Source organism: Prionailurus viverrinus, chromosome D3 (genome assembly GCF_022837055.1).
Source record: "Prionailurus viverrinus isolate Anna chromosome D3, UM_Priviv_1.0, whole genome shotgun sequence".
In the NCBI taxonomy this organism is placed as follows: Eukaryota; Metazoa; Chordata; class Mammalia; order Carnivora; family Felidae; genus Prionailurus; species Prionailurus viverrinus.
Genome location: NC_062572.1, coordinates 93,325,966 through 93,349,489, shown reverse-complemented (window position 1 = coordinate 93,349,489; position 23,524 = coordinate 93,325,966). Strand labels below are relative to the sequence as shown.

The following is a 23,524-nucleotide window of genomic DNA, read 5'->3' as shown; positions in this document are numbered from 1 at the left end:
CTGTGGACTCATATACCTAAGGACCTAGTCAACATGAAGACCACGGGCACACGACAAAGGATGAAAAACCGAGATTATCTTCCAGGTCTAGCTAGCTCTAGATCACTCTTTCTTTCCTCTAAACCACCTCATAAATCACCCAAACGTGAAGTTCTTCATACCTGTGTGTATCCTAATATGCCGAGTTAACTGACTTGGCTTTTGAAACGTCTTTCCACAGTGTGGGCACGAGTACGTGAATCCACTCCTGTCGATGTTCCGATTGTAAGACCTTGTACTTGACACCCTAGTGTAACACAGGGGGGAAACACTCATGAAGTCATCTCCTTTGTGTTACAATTTCAAAATTCAAATGCTACCGCAAAGTGTGGCTGACTGGTGGTCAGAACACACAGCAGTGAGAAATCACAGAGGAGTGTGTGTATGCAGGCGCGCGCACACACACACACACACACACACACACACACACAGATGCACACATACATGCAGTTGTTTTGTGTGTTCATTACCATAAAATTCATTTTTTGCTACATAATGAAACGATAAACTTCCTTTTGTCTTATTTTCTTGGGGGCGGGTGGTGCGGAGGTCAGAACGTCCCTTGTGGACAAAGCTTTACCGTGACGGTCAAAGGTAAACAGCTCTACGCTGCCAAGTGTCCCTCCATCCTCCGGTCTCCCGCTGTCAGTACCATCGAGACGGGGCGCCAGGGTGGTTCGCTCATGATCTGGGACAGGCATGCCTACCTGGAAGGGCCTCCCACTACCCTGGGGATAAAATCCTCAGCCCAGGATGGCCTCAGCGCCACAAACTCACCTCCACAGTGGGCTCCCAGATGCCAGGCTCCCTTCTGCTCTCAAACGCAGAAAACTCACCGCTGCTGAGTTGTGGTAACTGCTCTCCCCTTGGCTGCAGTTCCCTGCCTGGACCCAAAGGGCCCTCCTCATTGCAAGGACCCCTCCTCACAGCGGCTCCCAACCCACCGCCCTTCTCCGCTCACTCGCTCACTGCCTGCCTCCCTGCCTCCCAAGGAGTAGATGAGCAGTCCTCACGGAGTGTGAGGACGAGGCTGTCTGTCTGCCCGGTGTGTCCCTCGGCCCCAGCAGACTCAGAAGCCAGCGTGGCCGAGTGCAAGCCCACCACCCAGTCACCCTTAATCATCTCTCCAAAACCCTCCCAGACACATCAAAACCGCCTGCGCTAAAACCTCATCAGAATAAAAATCTAGTGTGACGGGGCACACGCAGCACGGCTCAAACGGTGACGTCCTCGCTGGGCTCTGCATCATCAACAACAGGCAAGATGGAGGGAGCGGGAAGGGGAAGAGAGCTCTGACCCTACATGGGGTGCAGGCCCCACATCCAAACCACAGCGCCCGAGAGGATACACGAGCCCCGCCGAGTCCGCGGTGCACACACTTTATTAACCGCTGCGGACACTCTGGTTGTGGCTGTAGTTGTTATTTAAGAGTCTGCATATTCCCTAAGCTTTGGGGCTGGAACGGTGGCGAGCCAAAGTGACAATGGTAGGGAACAAGAAAACGGACGCTTGTTCTCAGGGTCTGGCAGAGGACTCGGCTCCGCGAGTGTGACACGTGAGCATCGACACCAGGCCCCGGGAGCACAGGCCGGGAAGAGCCCGTCTTCATTGCATCAAGAAAGTGAAATTGCAACAAGAATACACAATCAGGAATAAATCGAACAGGAAACTTTGAAAGAGGTGTTACGTTTTACTGGAAGCAAATGCACACGGGTATTTAAGCACGCTCATGCTGCCAGCATTATGAGCTCTGAAAGCAGACGATGAGGGTTTGATTCCTTGACACTGGAAACTTCGGCGCTGTACAACCGTGGGAAAGTAACCTGGTTCTGGAGTCTCGGGTTTCTCATCCGCAAGGCAACCCGGTCTTACAGGGGTGCTCGTAATGATTAAACTAAGTTTTATTTATGTATTTTTATACACATGCTAAGCGCAGGGTTCAGAACACAAAAGTTCTAAACAGACGGTATAAATAAAGCGATTCTTGAAAAAGGGTGCTCATCTGAACCCTGTTACTTACCTGTAAAAACGTATTGCCAGGATCTTGTTCTACAACTTTTAATACTCTATACTAGCGAAAAATCTCTACCCATACAGCCTGCTGCCTATTTAAAATTTTTGCTCTAATCTGAAGCAGGCTCCAGGCCCCGAGCTGTCAGCACACAGCCCGACGTGGGGCTCGAACCCACGAACTGTGAGATCATGTCAGCCGAAGTCAGACGCTCAACCGACCGACCCCCGCAGGCGCCCCGGCTCATACCTAATTTTATAATGAGTCTTCATGTGCTCCTTCAGCTGTGATGACGTCTCGAACTCCTTCCTACAGGCCTTACAGGTGTGCACGCGGCTCCCGGCCAGCTCCTGGCGGTGCTCCTCCATGTGGATGGCCAGCTGGCTCTGCAGGGTGAACTCATCCCCACACTCCGAGCAGATGAGGTTCTGCAACAGCGAAGACCATTCGTGAGCAGAGCAAGCGTTTCAAAACCATCACTTCTTACAAGAACTGGTGTTGGGAACAGTCGATACACAGATTACACTTTCCTCTGGAACAAGCACGATTTGGCCTCAAAAAATACATCATTATGTCCAAATGTGAGTATATAAAAATAATCTTTATTGGAAGTAAAAGATAGAAACACAGGGAAAGGGATGAGAGAACACTGCCATTTTTGGGCAAAGCGGACGGCTTCCAATTGGCTGTTGTGACTGGCATCTTGTCCTTCTGTGCTGTGGACACATTAGAGAGACAGAACGACTTCACCTCCACAGAAGGGTCAGGACACAATTTAAGATTATAGTTTAATAGACTACCTTAAAACAAAACAGCTGGCAAGTTTTTAAATGGAAACATTTCCCATTGTTGCAATTTGTTTACAGGGAGTCTATCACAGAAAAGTCTGGGACTCTGTCCAGACCTGGCTTGCTCCGTACGTGAAACAGGTGTGGTCTGAACAGTGCCGTGAGGACGTATAAAATACACACGGGATTTCAAAGACTTACTGCAAAAAGCAAAGAACGTAAGACAGGTCAGTAACTTTTAATATGTGAATAATATTTTGGATATATTTTCAATACACAACATACCAAAATAAAATTTCTTTTTTTTTTTTCTTTTGTAGTAGGACTACTTACTATACATTTTAAATCAGTTGTATGTCAATTAGGTAACACTGGTCCAGATGTTCTGGAGTTGGGTTGGTTCACATGAAGCCTGCCAGTTACGAGCCACGTGCATTTGGGTGTTAACCACTGTGTGTGTGAAACACGGATGTCAGTAACACCCGCCCTCACCGGTACTCTAAAGACACTGCATAGAGCGCGGCACAGAGGAAGAACTCAGCATGACACATTATCAGTAGGGGCTACTGACTGAGCACGAGGTTTGATTAGCTTACCCGTTCAGAGTTCCTAATACAATTTTTTAAATGATCCGCAAAATAAACTGTCCCAGCAAGGGGGAAAAAGTGAGTGTAACCCGTCAATGAGCATAAACTATTGCCTCCAAATAACAAAACATATAACCATTTCTTTCAACAGACTTTCTTCCATTTACTATACATAATGGCCCTGTGGATGTGCGTAAACCCTATTAAAATGAGCTGGTTCACTGACACTGAGAGCATCCTTAGCAGGAAAAGACAGGGATGAATGGAATATATTGGGCAACCCCATAATGATTTCAGCTCAAAGAACTTTAAGTTAGTATTCTTTTATAATAATTTAAGGAAATGATGAACTACCGAATCGTTAGCATCTTGTCGATAATAAGAAAACTCCCGGAAACTGTCAAAAAGAAAAAATACACCTCATTTGCTGCATCTCTTAGAAAACGCTCAATTTGTATGGCAAAATATTCACGTTCACTAAGGACTCCCCCGGGCCTCCCATCTTGTCACTGTGAAATAAAACTTGACCCCAGCACCCTGCCCCGTCCTCACCTTATTCTTTTATTGCTCTGGCTCAGACCCATCCTCTTTTGACTTACCTTTTTACCAAATGATCAGAGTAGTATATTTTAGGAGAGCTCTACGTTTGTCAGTTCTCTGAGTGAAAACTCTGGTTATGCAGTTTGCTCATTTGGTAAAAGCAAGGGCAAGAACCACCCCCGGGGCCAAAGCAAGAGGCCACGTGATGGAGAGCGTCATCATGGTCTCTGCTTCACGCCGGGAAAGCCCAAGGAGCCAGGACACGCCTTCCGCCCTCCCGCCAGCTGGCAACACTTGCAGAAGCCTGACAAGGAGCCTGTCCTCGAGCCACGGAGGACAGCTAAGGGTCTTCTCACCGTGCCGCATTCTCCATAGTCAGAGCTAACGGCACTATTTGAGGCTAGAAGTGACGACTGCTTCCTCCCCTAGAACAGACCTTTCTGCGTAGTTTCCCTCACTGACAAGTGGCAAGCAGAAATCGTCAAGGGAAATGCATGGCATTCTAATCAGCCTCCACCTTGCTGAAGACAGAATTTTTACAAGTCAGGGTATAAAATATGATAATACTAACGGCCTTGAGACCACTCCCCCTGTAACACCTGTCCTTCCGTCTCCCCAGCCCTGGGGCCACCGGATGATCTTTCCCTGCCGCCCCATCTCTCAGTCACGCGCTCACACCCTCCAGGCTCCAGCATCTAAGGCTGCTCTCTGCCCCTGGCCTTCTCAGGTGTCTCTGGGATTTCTATTCCACGGCTGAGCCCTTCAACTGCGTTCTCTATTTCAATCACTGCATTTTCCGCTCTATCATTTCCCTTTGGCTCTTCTATTTTTTTCATTTATTTCAAAACCATTCGTAAAGCAATTTTAGGATGGCTGCTTTAAAATTCCTTCCAAATAATTCCAACAGCCAGGTCATTTCAGTGCTGGTATTTGCTGTCTTTCCTCGTTAGAGTTGGAACTATCGAGGCTCTTGGTCTGCTCGATGACTTTCAACTGTATCCTGGACACTTTGGGTATTATGCTGTAGACTCTAGATCTCCGCTTATCTTTCAGCAGGCAGTCACTCTGCTTAGATGCAGCACAGGACCAGGTCAGGGGTAGAGGCTCACCTCGCAGGGCCCCGCTGACCCCACGGGTGGAAAGCCCAGGGCAGACTAGTCCTTCCTGCGCCAACTGGTTCAATGTCGCTGCGGCCACGTGCGGTGAGGCTCAAAGGACACTATCTGGGCAGAGAATCGGACCACTGCCTGCACCTGCCAGACAGAGTATGGGAGGTCAGGTCCCAGCCCGGCTCCACGGGCACCATCAGGTGGGGGAACCTGGGTGCCGCCTCCTACCAGGGGAGGGCTGCGGGATCAGCTCCTACATATTCCCAGGCGGTCACGGGATCAGAGGGCCATCTGTTCCTGAGAACAGGGACGGGGCGTGGTGAAAGATCACTGGAAGCCTTGCCGAGCGGGTTTTCAGTTGGTATGTGGCCGGAGCAGGGTGGGCATCGTCAGAAAGACTTCCCCCGGTGGCCACTCTTTTGCCGGTTTTGGCTACGGGGAAGGAGCTTTCATCTACGGTGTTGGCAGGGGCACCAGGCTCCTCCAGCAACCCGCCCAGGGGGAGGGGAGGAAAGAAAGAAGCCGAGGCCCGCCCTCCAGCTGCCTGCCCTCCTCCCACCTCCCCCAGCCCTCTCCACCCGCCTGTTCCCCCTTGTCCAGGCATCTCAGCCGTGAGGGGGCCTGGGACAAAGGGCTTCTCCGTGTTAGCTGGATTCTTACGGCCTATTTCTGCATGTGACTGACTACAGGACTTCTGCCTAGAGTCACATTCATACACCATATTCTTCTACAATCACCCAGAAATACAAACATACCGCACAGAGAAAGGCAGCCAAAACCGTATTACTTTCACATATGTGGGAAAGACGGAGAACTGCGGTCCAATACCTAGACTTTCCTTACACAGTAACAGATTTCCTACCCGACCAAATACTCCACCTCCCAATCCTGCTCACCCGCCACCAGCCTGCGTGAGGACCGTGCCTCTCGGGAGAAGCCCTCTTCGTCCTCCTCATCGAACCACGCGACAGGGTTACCTCAAAGAGAGAGGAGGGCAGAGCGGGTTCTGGACAGCCTAGGGGGCAGCGCGGCCCTGCCAGCTCTGAGCTGCACGGGGCCAGACAGGTGAGCGATGGAAACAGAACCCGGATGGAGCCTGATACAAGCATTTAAGACAAGAACGAGCTCCCTCCTTTTCACGTAAGGCCAACACGTTTCTCACACCTGAAGTAAGCACAGCAAACCCTTTTTCTTGTGCCCCTGGAAAGCCCCCCAGACACAAATTCCTGCCCGGCGTGGGGTTACTAAGTCAGGTCACCGAGTATCTGCCTCCAGCTTCCGGAAGCCTTCTTGGCACACACAGGGCACCCACGCGTCCCTGCGCGTGCCGCAGACCTCTCTTCCCCGATGGTGCCCGCCTGTCCCCTCCCGCCATCCTTCACGATCCGAGACCGGCTGCTATGCTCAAAGACAGGAGCCAGATCGCAGGGACAGCAGCAAGAGAAACGTGGAGTCCCCTCGTCTCAGGAAGACACGTCTCTCAGAAGACTTTCTAGAAAAACTGTAACAGAGTCGGAAAGTACGGAACATTGACATTGTCACAGCCGTAACAGTAAAAGGCAAAGACGCTGAGGGTCAGGTGGAACCAGCTGCCTGCAGGCGGGGCCTCGTCTTGCAGCCTAACAACAACCGACACGACGGAAGTTAAACCCTAGACCGTGATCAGAGGGAAGGACGGTGAGCTCCACTGGGAGGAACCACCTGGGAAGGGATACCGACGAAGCGTGTGCAAGAGAAAATACGACCAGCGGACGACTCCGAAAGTTACATACGAGGAACTAAGAACTCCTGCCAGCGAGAGGCAACTGTCAGGGTCCAAGCCGACTGCAAAAGGCCACTCCGAAGAAGCGCTACGGGGGAGCACAGGGAGCGTGGCCGTCAGGGAGCCGCGGGTGGCCGCGAGGGGCCAGAGCGGGTGCCCGGGGAAGGCGCCCCGGCCCGCTTCGCCCCCGCCTGAGTGATCCTGCAGGAGGACCCACACACACCCCAGCCCAGATGCTTTCTGCCCACAAAACACAGGCTCCAGAAGCGCTAACCGGGCTGCACACAGCCATTCGCTCGCACCCAACACACACTGGCCCGTTCTCAGCAACGAGCCACGCGTCACCTGCACCACCGCCCCACTCGCGTCTCTGATCAGGCTCCGCTCTTATCGCCCGCTCTGTGTCCAACTGCCTCGGCTCTTGGCCTCACGAAGACAGAGCAGTGCTCCCACCTCACCGAGAAGAATGAGGCTAGCCGGCCACAGGCCCAAGCTGTGGACGGGGCACCGGGTGCCCCAGGGCAAAGTCACGACGGGGCCGGGGACAGCGGGCATTGTCAAGGGCTGTGCGATGCTCACTGCCGTCCGGTCCCGGATGCACGAGTGGCTCCAGACGCTCAGCTCCACTGTCATCAGACCTTTGCGAAGCTGGCTTTCGGTACCTGCTGTGGTTAGACGCAGGGACTGAGTGACGATCAATGTGGAATGGGAAATCCCGGGGTTCAAAAAGCTGTGCAGCACCTAATCCGTGCACGGAAGTCGTTCACATAACTCGGTAAGACCAATACTCACTGTGCTGTTTGGATCTAAGTACTTGAGAAGAGGGAAGAGGGAAGAGGGAAGAGGGAAGAGGGAAGAGGGAAGAGGGAAGAGGGAAGAGGGAAGAGGGAAGGGAAGGGAAGGGAAGGGAAGGGAAGGGAAGGGAAGGGAAGGGAAGGGAAGGGAAGGGAAGGGAAAAGAAAAGAAAAAAGACGGGGGGGAGGGGAGGGGAGGGAAAGAAGGAACTCTTAGGTTTTGGCCTCCGAGAAAACTTACTGAGACACGTTGGGAAGTCTGCCCAGTGCGGCAGAAGCCGCCGGGTGTCCACCCCAAACCCGTGCCCTCCCTCCCCGGGAGCCCTCCCACAGGGGTTCATTCCTTGCTCTGCTAGGTGCCGCCTCTGAGGATGAGTCCCTACAGCAGTGTTAAATTCTGGAGCGTGGCCACTGTTCTGTGACGACGAGGGAAATGGTCTTTGCTTTCAGGAGATGCCACACTCAAGTATTCAGACGGGCAACAGCAGTGGGACAATGCGGTGGGGCCGGGGGGACGGAGGTGTGTCTGGCGATCCAGGTAAAGGACTCACTGTTCTCAGGTGCTCACTGGACCCGTCTCAGTGTGAACTTTTTCAGAATAAAAAGTCAGGGAATACGCTACCACTGACTACACACCATGACGACACACAGGATCAGAAGCTGGTTTTATCGGAGACGCTCCCCCCATATGCTAGTGAAAACAAAACGTCTTATCACCCGATTACTATTTCTAGACGAGGCTGTGTAGCTAAAACCTTACAGAGACACTGGCAGAATGGCAAGGTACAAAGGCTAACATACAAAATCGCTTTCCTACAGACGAACGACAAACACATACAGAAAAAAACCCGAAACGATGCTAATAAAAATCCTAAAATACTTAAGAGTGTAAAGAATACACTGAATAAAACATTACTGAGATGTTTTGACAACAAAGATTCAATATTGTAAACACAGTCAATTTTCAGCCGTAACAATCTAAAAATGTAATTCAAACAAAATAAAAATACCAACCGATCTCTAACTAGGCAAAATTCTAAAGTTCACATTAGTAACAAACCAGAAAAGGAAAACAGGAAATATACGAAATTTGCTTACGGTCACAGAGGACCGCGGCAAAGACAACGGTGGAGGACGAGGAGGTGGCGACCCCCACGAAGCCGCGAGAGGACCGGGCAGAGGGAGACGCAGTCCTGATGCCACTCGCTGTGTCATCTCGACTTCTACTAGTAGGCTACCTTGCAGATATTCGAAACCGAACGCCCCCTCGCCCCTCAATCCCTACTCTGCTGTGGGCTGTGTGGTCACACTCACTGAACCCAAAGCCGGGGCGGGTGCTTAATCAGATGGAAAGGGGCGGACGTGAAACAGAAGCGGACTGGACGCCAGAGCCCGGCGCTGACTTCCCCAGACGGACGAGGCTTCCTGGGCTCGCGGACAGCGGTCCCAGCAGGTGGCTGTGGAACTATTCCAGGGACAACTGCAGGGCAGAGGGAGGGGAGGGGCGTGCCGGCTGCAGAGGACGGACACGCGGGCCGAGCCGGGGGGCCAGCGCGAGGCCCACAGGAGGACCGGAACTGAGGGACCGGTGTGAGCGCCCGCGAGGTGCGACGGGTGCGGGTGCCGCGCCGCACGCGCACCTGCACTGCGAGACGCGGCGGGGCCTCGCAAAGTAATTTTGGATGTGGGAAGGAGTCCCGAGCAAGTCCCAGGGACCAGATCTGGAACCGAACGCGCTGCTCACTGCAGCCTTGTATCTACGAAAAGCTGAAGGCCACCTAGAAGAGGGACGGTGGCCTGCCGACTTCCGCGCGTGCGTCTGCAGGTGACACCGTGTGGTTGCTGAAGAGAACGAGACGGCCCAGATGCACACAAGCGGAATGACACCGAGGCTGCACAGCTGAAGACAACAGGAGCAGGACGGACGGCGCGCACCGACCGGGCTGCAGAGACCTGCGCACGCCCGGAATGCCAGGCAAGCGGACAGGCACCGCTTCCAGGACGCCTCGACACCTTGCTCTCACCCTCCCCACTCGGATTTCTTACCACGTGCGTGTCGAAATTAGTCCAGAGTATTTTAATACACCGTTCAACACACACGTTTTCTGCTTTTCAAAAAACACAAAAACAAAACCAAAACACAACGAGCGAGACAAGGCACACCCACACCGTGCGGGAGAACGTATAAAGCAGCACGGGCTTCCCACAACATAACGTGGCATTCTATAAAGACCTGAAAAAGTATAATCAATTCAGCAAATCCAACTGTAGGCATCTATCCTAATGAAATAATTAAAGATGCATAGAAAGATGTATTATTTATAATACTAAAAAAGTACAGGGGTGCCTGGGTGGCTCAGTCGGTTGGGCGGCCGACTTCGGCTCAGGTCATGATCTCGCGGTCTGTGAGTTCGAGCCCCGCGTCGGGCTCTGTGCTGACAGCTCAGAGCCTGGAGCCTGTTTCAGATTCTGTGTCTCCCTCTCTCTGACCCTCCCCCATTCATGCTCTGTCTCTGTCTCAAAAATAAATAAATGTTAAAAAAAAAAATTAAAAAAAAAAAAAAGTATAGGGGCATCCAGGTGGTTCAGTCAGTTACGCACCCGATTTCGGCTCAGGTCATGATCTCATGGTTTGTGAGCCCACGTCGGGCTCTGTGCTGACAGCTCGGAGCCTGGAGCCTGCTTCGGATTCTGTGTCTCCCTCTCTCTCTCTGCCCTACCCCGCTCATGATCTATCTCTCTCTGTCTCTCAAAAAATGAATAAACATTGAAAAACAATTTTAAACTATTCTTATATATATATAAACTATTATGGAAAACACATACAGCAAAAAAAAAAAGTCTGAAAGATTATACACGCATTCTCTCTAAATGTTGTGATTATTGGTTCTTTTAATAATGTTACTCTTCTTAATCTTTAGTTTCCAGCTTTTTTCCAAAGTAAATACACATTACCTATACAGTAAGTTTCAAAAAGATAAAAAACACATTATTTTGTATTAAAAAGCAAAGACATATAAAAAGAAGAGACAAACCTATGTAGAAAGTATGAACTCAATTTTTAGGATGCAAATTTTCCGCATGCGACTTCAATCATGTATTTGTTTTTCTGTCTCAGGAGGAAAATATACCAAACAGTTATCTGTAACCATCCCTGGAGAGTAGAATTAAAACTTTTATTTTCCCCTTTTTACTTTTTTGCATGTTCCTAATTTTACACAGTAAACAGAGATATGGGGGGGTTAATATTTTCAAAGCAGCAGCCATTTACACACTGCAGACACAAGCGCCCCCGCCCCCCTCACCAGCGACAGAGAGCCTGGGTTTCCCTCATCAGCACTGCAGCCCCGTCGGTCCTCAAATGCTCCCAATACCACACCTGTGGTCCTCACAGAGCCCCTGACTGTGGTGTTTAACCTGCTTTGGGTCATCATGAACTTCTCGTCCCCCAAATTCCCACACCTCAGGGGGTTCAGACGCCAAGCAAGGAGACACTACCATCTTGACAGACAGAATATTTACTTCTGGCCACTGCAGAATCCTACAAAAGTTCATTTCTGATAAAAAAAAAAAATTTTTTTAAAAGGGGGGGGGGGTGGGTAGGGGAAATACACCAAACATTGAAGGGTCTCTGCCCTAAGGTACTGACATAGCCGAAAAAGCAAACGTTTTGTCAGTCAACTAGAGATTCAGCCAAGGCACATTTAGTGATAATTATCTCCTTGAAATCTATACGCAAGGCTTTTTTACACTAGCTTCCACCTAATATCCCCCTAAGGATTAGATGCATTTTAAAAATCCATGAACAAAGTATAGGCCAAAATAATTACCTCTTCCTTTTCATGCAGCATAATATGCGCTTTGAGACTAGCCACTCTGGAGAACTTCTTGTTACACACAGGACAGGTAGGGTCTTCCCCATTGTGGGTGCATTTATGAAGTGTCAGGTTGAATTCAACATTAAATGTTTGGGGGCACTGGTCACATCGATGTGGCTATTTGGAGAGAAAAGTCAAGAAGCCACTGAAACACAATCTTGCCACAATAAATGTCATTCAAATATCAACAAGTACCACGATCTACAACCTTTCTAAGGAACTTCTGAAGTCTCTTCTGGACCTGAAGTCAATAAATCCAAAATGGACACAGCAAAGCTCCTGGCAAAATTCCTCAGAAGATTATAAGGATGACAACACGTGTATGTAGAAAATATCTTGAATAAGAAATGCTGCATATAAATACAACAGGATATAGTCTCTATGAAAATAAACGGGCACCTAGGTGGCTCAGTCGGTCGAGCATCCGACTTAGCGCAATTTGTGGGTTCAAGCCCCACGTTGGGCTCTGTGCTGACAGCTCAGAGCCCGGAGCCTGTTTCAGGTCCTGTCTCTCTGTCTCTGCCCCTCCCTCACTTGTGCTCCTTCATGCTCTCTTGCTCTCTGTCAAAAATAAATAAATAAACATTTTTAAAAATATATGTATGGGCGCCTGGGTGGCTCAGCTGGTTAAGCGTCTGACTTCAGCTCAGGTCATGATCTCACAGTGTGTGGGTTCGAGCTCGGAGCCTGGAGCCCGCTTCGGAGTCTGTGTCTCCCTCCCTCTCTGCCCCTCCCCCACTTGGGCGTTCTCGTGTTCTCTCTCTCTCTCTCAAATAAATAAATAAACAAACATTAAAAAGAAAAGAAAAGAAAGGGGAGAAATTTCAACTCACTGGGTTGGATTTTTCCGTCCTTTTCTGATCAACTCTACTGCTCTGAACAGTATCACTTCAAGTAAAACAAGTAATCAACGTTTTTAGGTTTTCAGAGAGTTGCTTCTCACAGTCTAAAATTTCCCCCAAATGAAAAGTATTCTGCCACTTACTTGTAGAAAGATAAAGTAATCGCTGGCATTTCTGAAGTATCAAGACCCGGAAGAGTCAGTATTTGCAGATTTTCCGCTTGGGACGGTAGTCCCAGTCGGTACCAGCACTAACGTTATTATATTCGGTCATATGTTATCTCTAATATTCGCACTGCAGACAAAGCCAGAGTGAGTCACCTCTTGTTCTCCAGAGGAGACTTCCCTGGTCATCTGAACTCGAATGGCTCACCGGCTTACATTCTCCTCATCCAGAGGAAAGTCAACAACCACTTTTTAATGGTGGTCCTAACTGCCACTTCCTATCTATCGGGCAGATCATTCCATTAAGACACTAATACTCTTAACCTAGCCCACAAGGGGCCCTGAAAAGAAGGATTCAAATCTCTATTTAAGATAGTGTTAGTCCCTGCTGAAATTCGATCTAAAGTATCTGGGATCTCTTATAAAATGCAAGACACCTTAAAGATAACACTCCCTGCTGGAGAAAAACCCATCAAGATACACCAATGTTGTGTTCAGGCATACAGAAACCGAACTACTGAAAGTCCCGTTTCGAGATTATTTCTTTTGTCCGCTGAGAGAGAACTTCAACACCTAGATTCCCTAGGTGAACCCCCCCCCCCCTTCGTCTCATTAACCCATATAATGGCTAGGAAACGACTACAACTTAACACAAAACGTCAAAGATTTATTGACGTAAGATAAAACGCTCCACGACTGAGGAATCTAACTTACAAGGAAAAGTTTTATTTGACGTGGTGATTTTCACAATACCTCCAGTTTCAACGCTCACATTTCTGACACCCCTCTTGAGAATACATACCTTGTCATTTCGCTCGTGATCCCTCATGTGGCGTTGAAACTGGGACTCTTTTGGAAAAGATAGCAGACAGATTTCACACTTATGGAAGTTTGGAACTTGATAGGCATAATTAGTGTTCTCCGCATTCAATGTTAAAACTCCATCTATAAAATTGCATAAGTATAGACAATAAATACCAGTTGTTATTCTCATCACATAAATAAAACTAAGTTATTTGGTTATTATTTAGAAACCAAATGACGTCAGGGATTTATGAGAGAATTTAGAAGAAATTAATGGTATCTTAAATGTTTTAAGCGGACACGTTCTTAAGTTAGATATGAGAAACGCTGGGACGCCTGAGGCACGGCACGAAAGAATTCTAAGTCCCCGTGGTAGGGTTTTTAGAAACCTGAAGCTAAACTCCTGAGCTTGATATCCACGCAAAGACACACGAAAGCCAAGTCTCTTAGCCTTGCCTTTGGGCTTAACATGGTTTCAAAGTCACCTGAAATCGCAGAGGCATTTCACCTCTAAGCCACTTTGAGGATTCACCAATAACCCCCACTGTTCCTCTTCCATCACGCAGCAGACAAAACTCAGGTGGAGACAGAAAAGCTAACTGGAGCACTCAATCCACCTCTGAAAACTGCCGCAGAGCAAGATAAGTCAAAGAGGAGAAAACTCGTCCCCCCGATGGTTACCGGTCAGACGGACAGAGGCCGGCGGTGCTCCCTCCGGATGAGCCCTGGGCCTCACGATACGCTTCTCGACACCACTCAGGTCAACAGCTACAAACATGAGAGTATTTTCTAATAAAAATATGCAATAATCACAAAAATTCGTCAAGAATTTCAGGAAATAAAGATGTCCAAAACTGCTACAACTCTTTAAATAAACTCCAAGTCTTACTATAATTTAGACACAAATACATAATACATGTTAATGATACAAGAGCTAGAAATAACAGCACGTACGACTCTTTGTATCAAATCTGACTCAAAAATATTAAAATTTAGAAATCTGGAAGTAACGTAGGGTTGATTTTAAGACTCTAGTTAAAGTAAGCTCCAGAAAGTGTTCTATTTCTCAAACTCCACGTGGTAAACATGGGCATTCCACATTTTCAAAAGACCTTTAAATGCCTCCCTTGAGAAAAGAAGCCACAGTTCCAAGTTTGGCCAAAAGTCCTTCTCCTAAGGTGCAAGTGCCCTGAAGGAGAGGTGTGGCCACGGATGGGGGGCAGGGCAGAGGCCAGGCCACGGAGGAGGTGGGGTGGCCGGGCACAGAGAGTGGGTGACACCTTCAAGAATTCCTCCGGCGGACCCCGGGTAAAGCCGATTCGTTTCTAGAAACACTGGCATGGTTCGATAGACCACAACTTCATCCAGAAACAAACGGGTCTACTACAGAAAAGATGCACATAGCTTTTATTCTATTTATCTTCAACTATATCCACATTCTGTTCACAGACATGCATTCAAAATTTCTACAGTAAATTAGTAACAAATGTTTTAGGACTCCCCGGGTCCCCCCCAAAATGGTTGCTGGGACATCAATTGATATATTATTCCCTTTGGAAAAGTTTGTACTATGGAAAGAAACAGTTTGGGAGGTTGAGAATGTTCAAGTAAAATATCTGCTGAAAATTGTGTTTTAAGAACTCAGTAGCAACTGCTTCCACCGAATGGCTGAATACAGGGGTGACAGAGCTCCTCAATAAACACAAAACTAAAAGGCTACCTCAGGATGTAGAACGAAACGATGTTCATAGTGTCTGTGCTGAAACTGCTTAATGACAGCCCAAAATGAGAAAGGATGTAATTATGTAATTACCTGCAACTGACAGATAAAACCCAAGAGATAGGAGACTATACACTCAAACCTGAAAATCACATTGTTTTGCTTATGAATTAAGACTTTTCCAGGGAAGATTTTTATCTTAAGAAGCAAGACCTCCCTCCTTAACGAAGCTCAAAACATACTAAAATCATGTTTTCAGTACGTCCCTTCCACCAGCGATAATACACTATTAATTTGGTTCAAACACAAACTTAAAATGATAATTCAAATCAAAGCATAACTACAAGGGAAAAACATGTCTTAGTTTCCACGGAGAGCATAAGTTTAAAATCCACAGCATCTCTCGACTTTCGCTCTGCTTTGGGGACACAGGCTTTGCACACGTCATTTCTCTGCACTGAGAAAGTACGAAGCCTTCCTCCCAGGGCGAGGTGGGCTCTATCATGCACACTGTTCTTTCCGGAGAGCGTCCCGGGCCTTACAAAGAACTCTTTCGCCTATCACCTCTTCAAGTTCATTCGAATGTCCAATTTCCGGTCCACAGAGTACGTGTTGTTCAGAAAGAAGCCTATGAAACAAATGTATCCTTAGGACGTGCTTAGGAGGTCCACAAACCCTGTGAAACCCACACGTCCACACACTTCCCATTGTGCTGTGGGAGAGGTAGCATGCCCGCAGCCACAGAGGCCACCAGATTGTTTAAGGGGCCACGGATCTAAGTAAGGTGTGATCACGCGAACGGTCCGCCCTCCTGGGGACGGCTGCATTAAGAAGCGGCCCGAGGAACGTCACGTGACACTCGGGCAGCACATGTTCCTGATGCTGTCCAAATCAGGTCGGTGTCCTCTGTACCCGACTCCACACACGCAGAATAAGCACAGAGCCACCTACATCCAGCAGGGCCCAAATCTAAGAGTTCACCCAGGCCAGGGTTTTTCAAGAACGCCTTTCTGCCCGTCCCTGCCCCCAGAGGCAGGGGATGATCACTCCGAGATCAGTTTACCCAGTCACCTAACACGCACAAGCACGAACACATTCTCTTCAACTGTCCGCCCTCCCTGACTCCAAGGACACAAATTCACCACCAAATTTAAACAAACACTGACTGTACAAAGATCAGAAATTGAGCAGGGGCGTCTGGGTGGCTCAGTCAGTTAAGAGTCAGACTCTTGAACTCAGCTCAGGTCAAGATCTCAGGGTCTGTGAGATCGAGCCCTGTGTTGGGCTCTACGCGGAGGTGGAGCCTGCTTGGGATCCTCTCCCCCCCCACCGCCCCCTCTCTCTCTCTCTCTCTCTCCAAAAAATAAATAAACTTAAACAAAAATTGTTTGAGCAGCTTTGTTTTCCTCGAAAAAAATGTGAACGCTAGTTTCAGAATCATTTAACTCCACACGGAGATTCTCAAGAGTATATAATAACTGACCAGGCCCAAAACAATAAAGCCTCAGAGTGACTCAGATGAAATGAGACAGATAACGCCTCCTGGCACCACGAGGACAAGCCTGCCAATGACTGAGGCGCACAGCCACCTCTAATGCTGTCCTTCTGCTCCACGGCCCTCCACGGCCCTCCACGGCCCTCCACAACCACACTGCTCCACAGCTTTCTGCAGGCCTGCTCTGTAAGGACCTGGGACGGGATGAGCTCTCTTACGAATTGGTCCTCTTCCCAGACCGGGCATGGCAGCTCAGCCCAGTCAGCTAAATCTTAATGGCAAAGGTCTGTTCCTTATCTCCAATCTAAAGAGCTAAATTGATCTCTCTTTTTTTTAAACATGTTTTAATGTTTATTTATTTTTGAGACACACACACACACACACACACACACACAGAGGGTAAGGGAGGAGGGGCAGAGAGGAAGACACAGAATCCAAAGTAGGCTCCGGGCTGTGAGCTGTCAGCACAGAGCCCGACGTGGGGCTCAAACCCACAAGCCACAAGATCATGACCCGAGCTGAAGTCGGATGCTTAACCGACTCAGCCACCCAGGCCCCCCCTCTCTTTTTTTTTTTTTCAAAGATCTTATTTTTAAGTAATCCCTACACCCAATGTGGGCCTCGAACTCACAACCCAGAGATCAAGAGCTCTGTGCTCCTCTGCCTGAGCCAGTCCGGTGCCCCTCTAAGTTGATGTCTTCTACAAAATGCCTGTCTGTGACATGAGAGTTCCACAAGATCTATTACATTTATAGCATTCCACTGACCTACCTCAAATCTGCATCTCCTGACTGAAATTCTCAAGCACTGTGCATTGATGGCCTCGGCTATCCATAAATCCTGCTGAGGCATTCTCAGTATTAACTATCGGAGATCAGTATCGATAATTATTATTAATCAATACAATTATAATTATATATTACATAGTGTGCATACTAATTATATAATTATAATTATATAATCAATATTAAAATGAGATACACCAGTTTCAGTTTCTAGACTGAGCTAACCCCTAAACTTTGTATCTCTTTTCATGTTTTTGAATAAAAACCTTCCAAAATACCACTGACCTATCTTCTGCGATAGGCCTGTCTTCCAACACCCAGCCCTGTCCCCAAGAACCCAGCTCTCTACCCACGTGACCTCTGCCCCCTGACCCCAGCTGCCTTCTGAGGCCGCCCTGAGGGCCCCGGGGAGTCTGACAGCCACCACCCTGCTTCATGCGGGGGCCACTTCCCTACCATTCTCTCCTCTTACTGCTTCCTACTTGCTCCTGTTCTCGGATTCCTGCTGCTCCCCCCACACGGGCCAGCATTCGGGCAGGAGCGGTTCAGGGTCAAGCATGGGGCGGGGGGGGGTCTGGGCCCGTGAGCCTTTCTAGGTCATCACGGTGTCTCCGAAGCCTCGCTCAAAGCCTGAGCGCCCAGCGAGTATTTGCTAAGTAGTCGGAGATAAGATGAAAGTTATGACTCTTTCGGTCTCTCCCCAGTTGTCTGAAGCTCCCAAGACCAACATATCTAATTTCCACTTTCAGCCTGACTCACGCCTCAAAATGACCTAAGTTACACTCAGTACTTCTCCAGCTTGTTGCGTACCCACCAACCATTCTGACTTTGCGCACATGTTCTCTAGCCACGTGGTTGTTCCAGGAGCCATTATCTTCTCCCTAGAATCTTTCAGAAAACCCAGTGCTCCGGTCAACAGCTCCAGCCACAAGCACCCGCTTTCCTCTCAGAAGGAACAAGCATCTGTCAACTCAGGAGTGCCCGCACCGAGAGAGGCGAGTACTGTCAGGGAAGATTCTGGCACTGTTTGAATCTGACCTCTATCATCTATTCAAATGTATCTACTATTAAGTAAATATTCATTTGGAAATGAAGGTAATCCTCAAAACGCAGTCGATGAAAAAAGCAGTATGTTCGCGGTGCTATTACTGCTTTAATAAAGGGACGATGGGGCAGAGATTTACCATGCGTTTGCTTGTATGTGCACACGATATCCTTGAGAAACTACAGAAAAAAATAACAGCATTGGTGACCTGTAAAAATGGCAACTACATGAGTGGGACGAGGGCTGAGAAAGGGACTTCCATTTTTTAAAATTCCAAACCATTAGAATGTATTACCTGTTCAAAAAGAATTAAAAAGAGATAAAATTTACTCTGGGGGAAAGGTGAGTTATACAGTCCATACCTTTGCTGCATAACTAAGGAAACAAAGACCCCAGAGAAATTTAGCTACTTGGTCAAAATCACACGATAAGCCAGGGCAGAAGGGGGAGTGATTTTCAAGTCCTAGAATCAGGCTTCCCTGCCTCTTAAGGTCCTGATTTCTGAGACAAGACCCCAATTTCAACATTATGCCTACTGTAAAAACAGCAGATGAACTGGGATTCTATCGACAGTACTTTGTCAGTTATCAGCCCAAGACTGCTTATGTTCTTTCCGTATAAAACAGATTCAACGGACTGTCAAGCCAAAGCACTGGTCAAAACCATGAGGAGTTTTGGGGTGCCAGGGTGGCTCAGTCGGTTGGGTGTCCGACTTCAGCTTAGGTCATGATCTCATGGCGGGTGAGTTCGAGCCCCATGTCAGGCCATGTGCTGACAGCTTGGAGCCTGGAGTCTGCTTCAGATTCTGTGTCTCCCTCTCTCTCTGCTCCTCCCCCACTCATGCTCTCTCTCTCTCTCTCTCTTTCAAAAATAAACAAACATTAAAAAAAAAAAAAAAAAGAACCATGAGGAGTTTCAATGAGAATCAGAGTCAGAGACACTGGCACTGGTTTCATGATACATGATATGAAACATATCTGTGGCACAGAGTTAAAGATAAATACTTGGTCAGAAACTCATTACATGATCCCTAACAGGGTCAGGCCGCTCATATTCCCACGGTAAAGTTCACCTTTACCCAGGAGCACTTTCAATGCCCGTCAGTAGGTACCTGTATGAAGGTCCCCTTTCATGACTCAGATTACATTTTCTCTGCTTTTAAAAAGGAGTATCAAGTCCTCTTTCAAATATTTGCTTTTATTACCTGTAAATTTTGATTTCTAAAGAAAGACTTTAAACTCAGGTGGCTGTATATTTAGATACCACACGTTATCCAAATTTAACAAAACTACAGTGCGTTAAAATTACAACAAAATAAAGCCTCCAGGATCTAAAGCCCCACCAGCTAGCTAAAACATATCTAGGCCCAAGGTCTAAAAGTAACAGGGCCTTTTTAAGACTGATCTGAGAGTGTACTGCTGAGAATAACCTCCTTAGACGATGCACAAAACTAATTTTCCATACGTGACAGAATCACTTCTTATTGATGTATTCGCTGCCAACGCTGTTTCTCATCTCTGCGAACGTACGGTTCATGTCAGCACTGCGACAACAATCAGGTGGAGCTGAATGAAGACTGCCACAGAAAACTGTGCATGGCCCCGTCCGAGAGCCTGTCCCAATTTCCAATGACGTATGTATGTGTAGGACATGCTATTTTTAACGTACCTATCTTTAAAAACGGGTATCTATAGCTTAAAGTTTGGGTCGTTGGTCACAGATTAGAGAGACGGTGATGAAAACAGGCCTAGCAGTCACGAGACTTCTGAGTGTCCGTCCTGCCAGGTGGTCAGTAAGGTCTCCGCAAACCAGATAATCCGTCGCTTGGCTCAATTCTTCCTCCAAAGATGAGGCTGGTTTCCTTACAGGGAATTTACAGGGTGGTTGTGGAAATCCAAGTTATAATAAATAGGAAACAAAAAATACTTCTCCAGAAAAGCAAAATGCACATCTACTAGGAAGGCCAGAATTAAAAAGACAGACGAAAACAAGGATTGATGAAATATGAAGCAACTGGAAATCGCATGTACCATGAGAAAGAGTTAAAAATCACTACAATCACTCAAAAACCATCTGGCAGCATTGACCAAAGCTGAACGCACATAAACCCTGAACCCAGCAATTCAGCTCCCAGGTATAGCCCCACAGAAACCTGCACATACGTGGACCAAAAACATGTTTAGGGGCACGTGGGTGGCTCAGTCGGTTGAGCATCTAACTGATTTCAGCTCAGGTCACGATCTCATGGTCCTGAGATGGAGCCCCGCACTGGGCTCTGCCCTGGGTGTGGAGTCTGCTTAAAATTCTCTCTCTCCCTTTGCCCCTCTCCCACACGTGCTCTCCCTCTCTTAAAAAAATCAAACCACGTGTTTAGAAATGCTTACAGAAGCATTACTATGACAGCCGGCAGCTAAAAACAATGCAAATGCCCTTAAATAGTAGACGAAGAATTGTCAATCTACAGGTGAGAAGCAGAACAATGAAGCATCTAGATGGAACACCTAAGGAAAGGTCTCCATGATCTTACGACTGTCAAAAATTCCCTACACAGGTCCCAAAAGTACTAAACGTGAAAGAACTGATGTTAGACAATATTAAGATTGGGAATTTCTTTCATGGAAAGATATCCTTAGAAGAGCGAAGGGCAAAGTAAAAGAACTCCTCCACGGTATATACAAAGAACTCCTATAAGCCAATAATGAAAAGACACACAACCCTTCACCAAAAATAGACAGAAGTCAAGCAAGCATACAAAAAGATGGTTTACACTGTATCTCAGAAGGGAAGTGCGGATTCAAACAATGACACACCACCGTACACCCAGGAGAAGGGCTAAAGTCTAAACAAATCAATACCAGATGCTAACGAGGATGTGAAGCAACAGAAACTCCCGTTCTCTGCTGGTGAGAATGCACAATGGCACAGCCACTTTGGAAGAGGGCGGCGATCTCTTGCAGAGCGAAACACAGTCTCCCCACACCATCCAGCACAGTGTTTACCCACACGAGCTGGAAACTTATGTCCGCACAAAAAACCCGGCGCACAAACGTTTATAGCAAGTCGCAACTGCCCAAAACCGGAAGCAACCAAGATATCCTTCAAGATGTAAATAAACGGACTGTGGCACATCCAGACAATGGGATATTATTCAACAATAAAAAGAAATGAGCTGTCAAGCCATGAAGAGATGTGAGGGAATCTTAATTGCATATCGCTTAGTGAAAGAGGGCAGTCCGAAGCTCTGTACGGTAGGATTCCCACTTGAGAGCAGGCAGAACGATGGAGACAGTGAACCCTAATGTAAACTAGGGACTTTACTACAAAACTGATCCATTGTTACAAATATAACACTATTACAAGATGAGAATAAGAGGGGAAATCCTGGGGGGGGGGGGGAGGATTGGGGAGGGGGATGATAAGAAGTATAAAGGAACTAGGTACTCTGCTCAATTTAACGTAAGCCTGAAACTGCTATAAAAAGCAAAGTCTATTAACTAAAAATACATAAATAAGATATCCAACCCAGCAGGAAAGTGGGAAAACACTTAAACAGGAGCCTCACAAGAGAAAACAAACGGCTAATGAACATAAAGTCCTCATTAGCACCGAAGCGCAGGTTACAAGTCAAGATTAATACTACACAGACCGGAATAGCTAAGATATGAAAAGGACAGCGCAGACGGGACTCTCGGACACTGCTGGTAGGAGATTAAACTAGCACAGTCACTAGACAACTGTTCGGCAGTGTCTGCTGGGACCCAGAAGCGCATACAAGTTCACAGCAGCGCTGACCTGTAATAGCCCCAAAGTGGAAACCATCCAAGCACCCAGAGCAGAAAGGACAAACTGACAGTGTTACACAATGGAATAATATACAACCATGTGAATGAACCTATCTCTGCCAAACAATAGCAGGGAGGGGCGCCTGGGTGGCTCAGTGAGTTGAACATCAAGACTCTTGATTTTGCCTCAGGTCCCGATCTCAGGTTTCCTGAGCTCCAGCCCCCAGCAGGGCTCTGTGCTGACAGCGCAGAGCCCGCTGGGGATTCTCTCTCTCCCTCTCTGCCCCTCCCCCACTTGCTCTTTCTCTCAAAATAAATACATAAAAGCATTAAAAAATAAAACCCATGGGGCACCTGGGTGGCGCAGTCGGTTAAGCGTCCGACTTCAGCCAGGTCACGATCTCGCGGTCCGTGAGTTCGAGCCCCGCGTCGGGCTCTGGGCTGATGGCTCAGAGCCTGGAGCCTCTCTGAGCCTGTTTCCGATTCTGTGTCTCCCTCTCTCTCTGCCCCTCCCCCGTTCATGCTCTGTCTCTCTCTGTCCCAAAAATAAATAAACATTGAAAAAAATAAATAAATAAAACCCATAAACGAGAACAGGGATGATCTCATAAAAGCAAACACTGAATGAATGAAGCCAGAAACAAAAGGGTACATACTGTGAATCCAACTCAGTTTGAAAGCAAGTCGAACTAACCTGAGGTATCAGAAGAGGACAGTGGGGCGGAGAGGGAGGTGGTAGTAACTGGGAGGAACAAAAGGAACTTTTAAGATACCACCAATGTTCTGCATACGTGAAGTTCTTCACTTTAAAATCCACACACTTCCTGTATAGATGTTCTGTTTGATTAACATCATTACCAAAATACGATAAGGCTTTCAAAAACATACAGGTCTGGCTTCTCTTGAAAAATCACAAGCCACGGCGATAACTGGACGGAGCAGAGCAGGAGCCTGCCCCCGCGGACAGAACAGGACCCCCACACTTCTCTGAAACCCCCAGAAGCACTGGCACCTGTTACCTTCCCCTGCTCTGCTAGCCTCTGTGGCTGACTCCCGTATTCAGAATTCTGACCCCCGTTGGTGCTGCTTATTAAGTAAATTATTCTAATCCACTAAAGCAACAGTTTTCCGCTCTGCTGAGAGGAATTTGGGGGGACGGCACCCTAGAGGGCCATCTCGGAAACCCTCAGTCTCATGCCTTTCAACCTGCACAGCCCTGCCACAGATCAATGGTTTTCAGCCTTGACCACACAGCAGAATCACCCGGGTTCCAACTCACCGGTTTGGAAGTAACTGGACTCAAGGCCCGGTCATCGGGATTTTTTAAATCTCCTCAGGTAATTTCATCAACGTTTTGCCAAGGGTGAAAAACACCCCTC

At 47.8% G+C, this 23,524-nt stretch overlaps 1 protein-coding gene across 9 annotated transcripts in view; it reads right to left on the bottom strand.

The window, feature by feature from the left end:
- The window catches only part of ZNF236 (zinc finger protein 236), a 107,729-nt gene that overhangs the window by 78,527 nt on the left and 5,678 nt on the right, over positions 1-23,524 (bottom strand). For 2 of the 9 annotated variants that reach the window (XR_007145658.1, XM_047826616.1), the window contains exons 1-5: positions 14,000-16,359; positions 13,317-13,459; positions 11,461-11,625; positions 2,300-2,478; positions 162-286 (exon numbers count right to left, since the gene is read on the bottom strand). Coding sequence is in view for 8 of the 9 variants with exons in the window: in XM_047826616.1 (XP_047682572.1) it covers positions 162-286; positions 2,300-2,478; positions 11,461-11,625; positions 13,317-13,459; positions 14,000-14,096 (709 nt within the window). In the remaining variant the exon portion in view is untranslated. Of the gene's footprint in view, positions 1-161; positions 287-2,299; positions 2,479-11,460; positions 11,626-13,316; positions 13,460-13,999; positions 16,360-17,774; positions 18,953-20,031; positions 22,374-23,524 lie in introns of those variants that run through there. The other 7 variants (XM_047826612.1, XM_047826613.1, XM_047826610.1 and 4 more) reach the window with 6 other exon arrangements.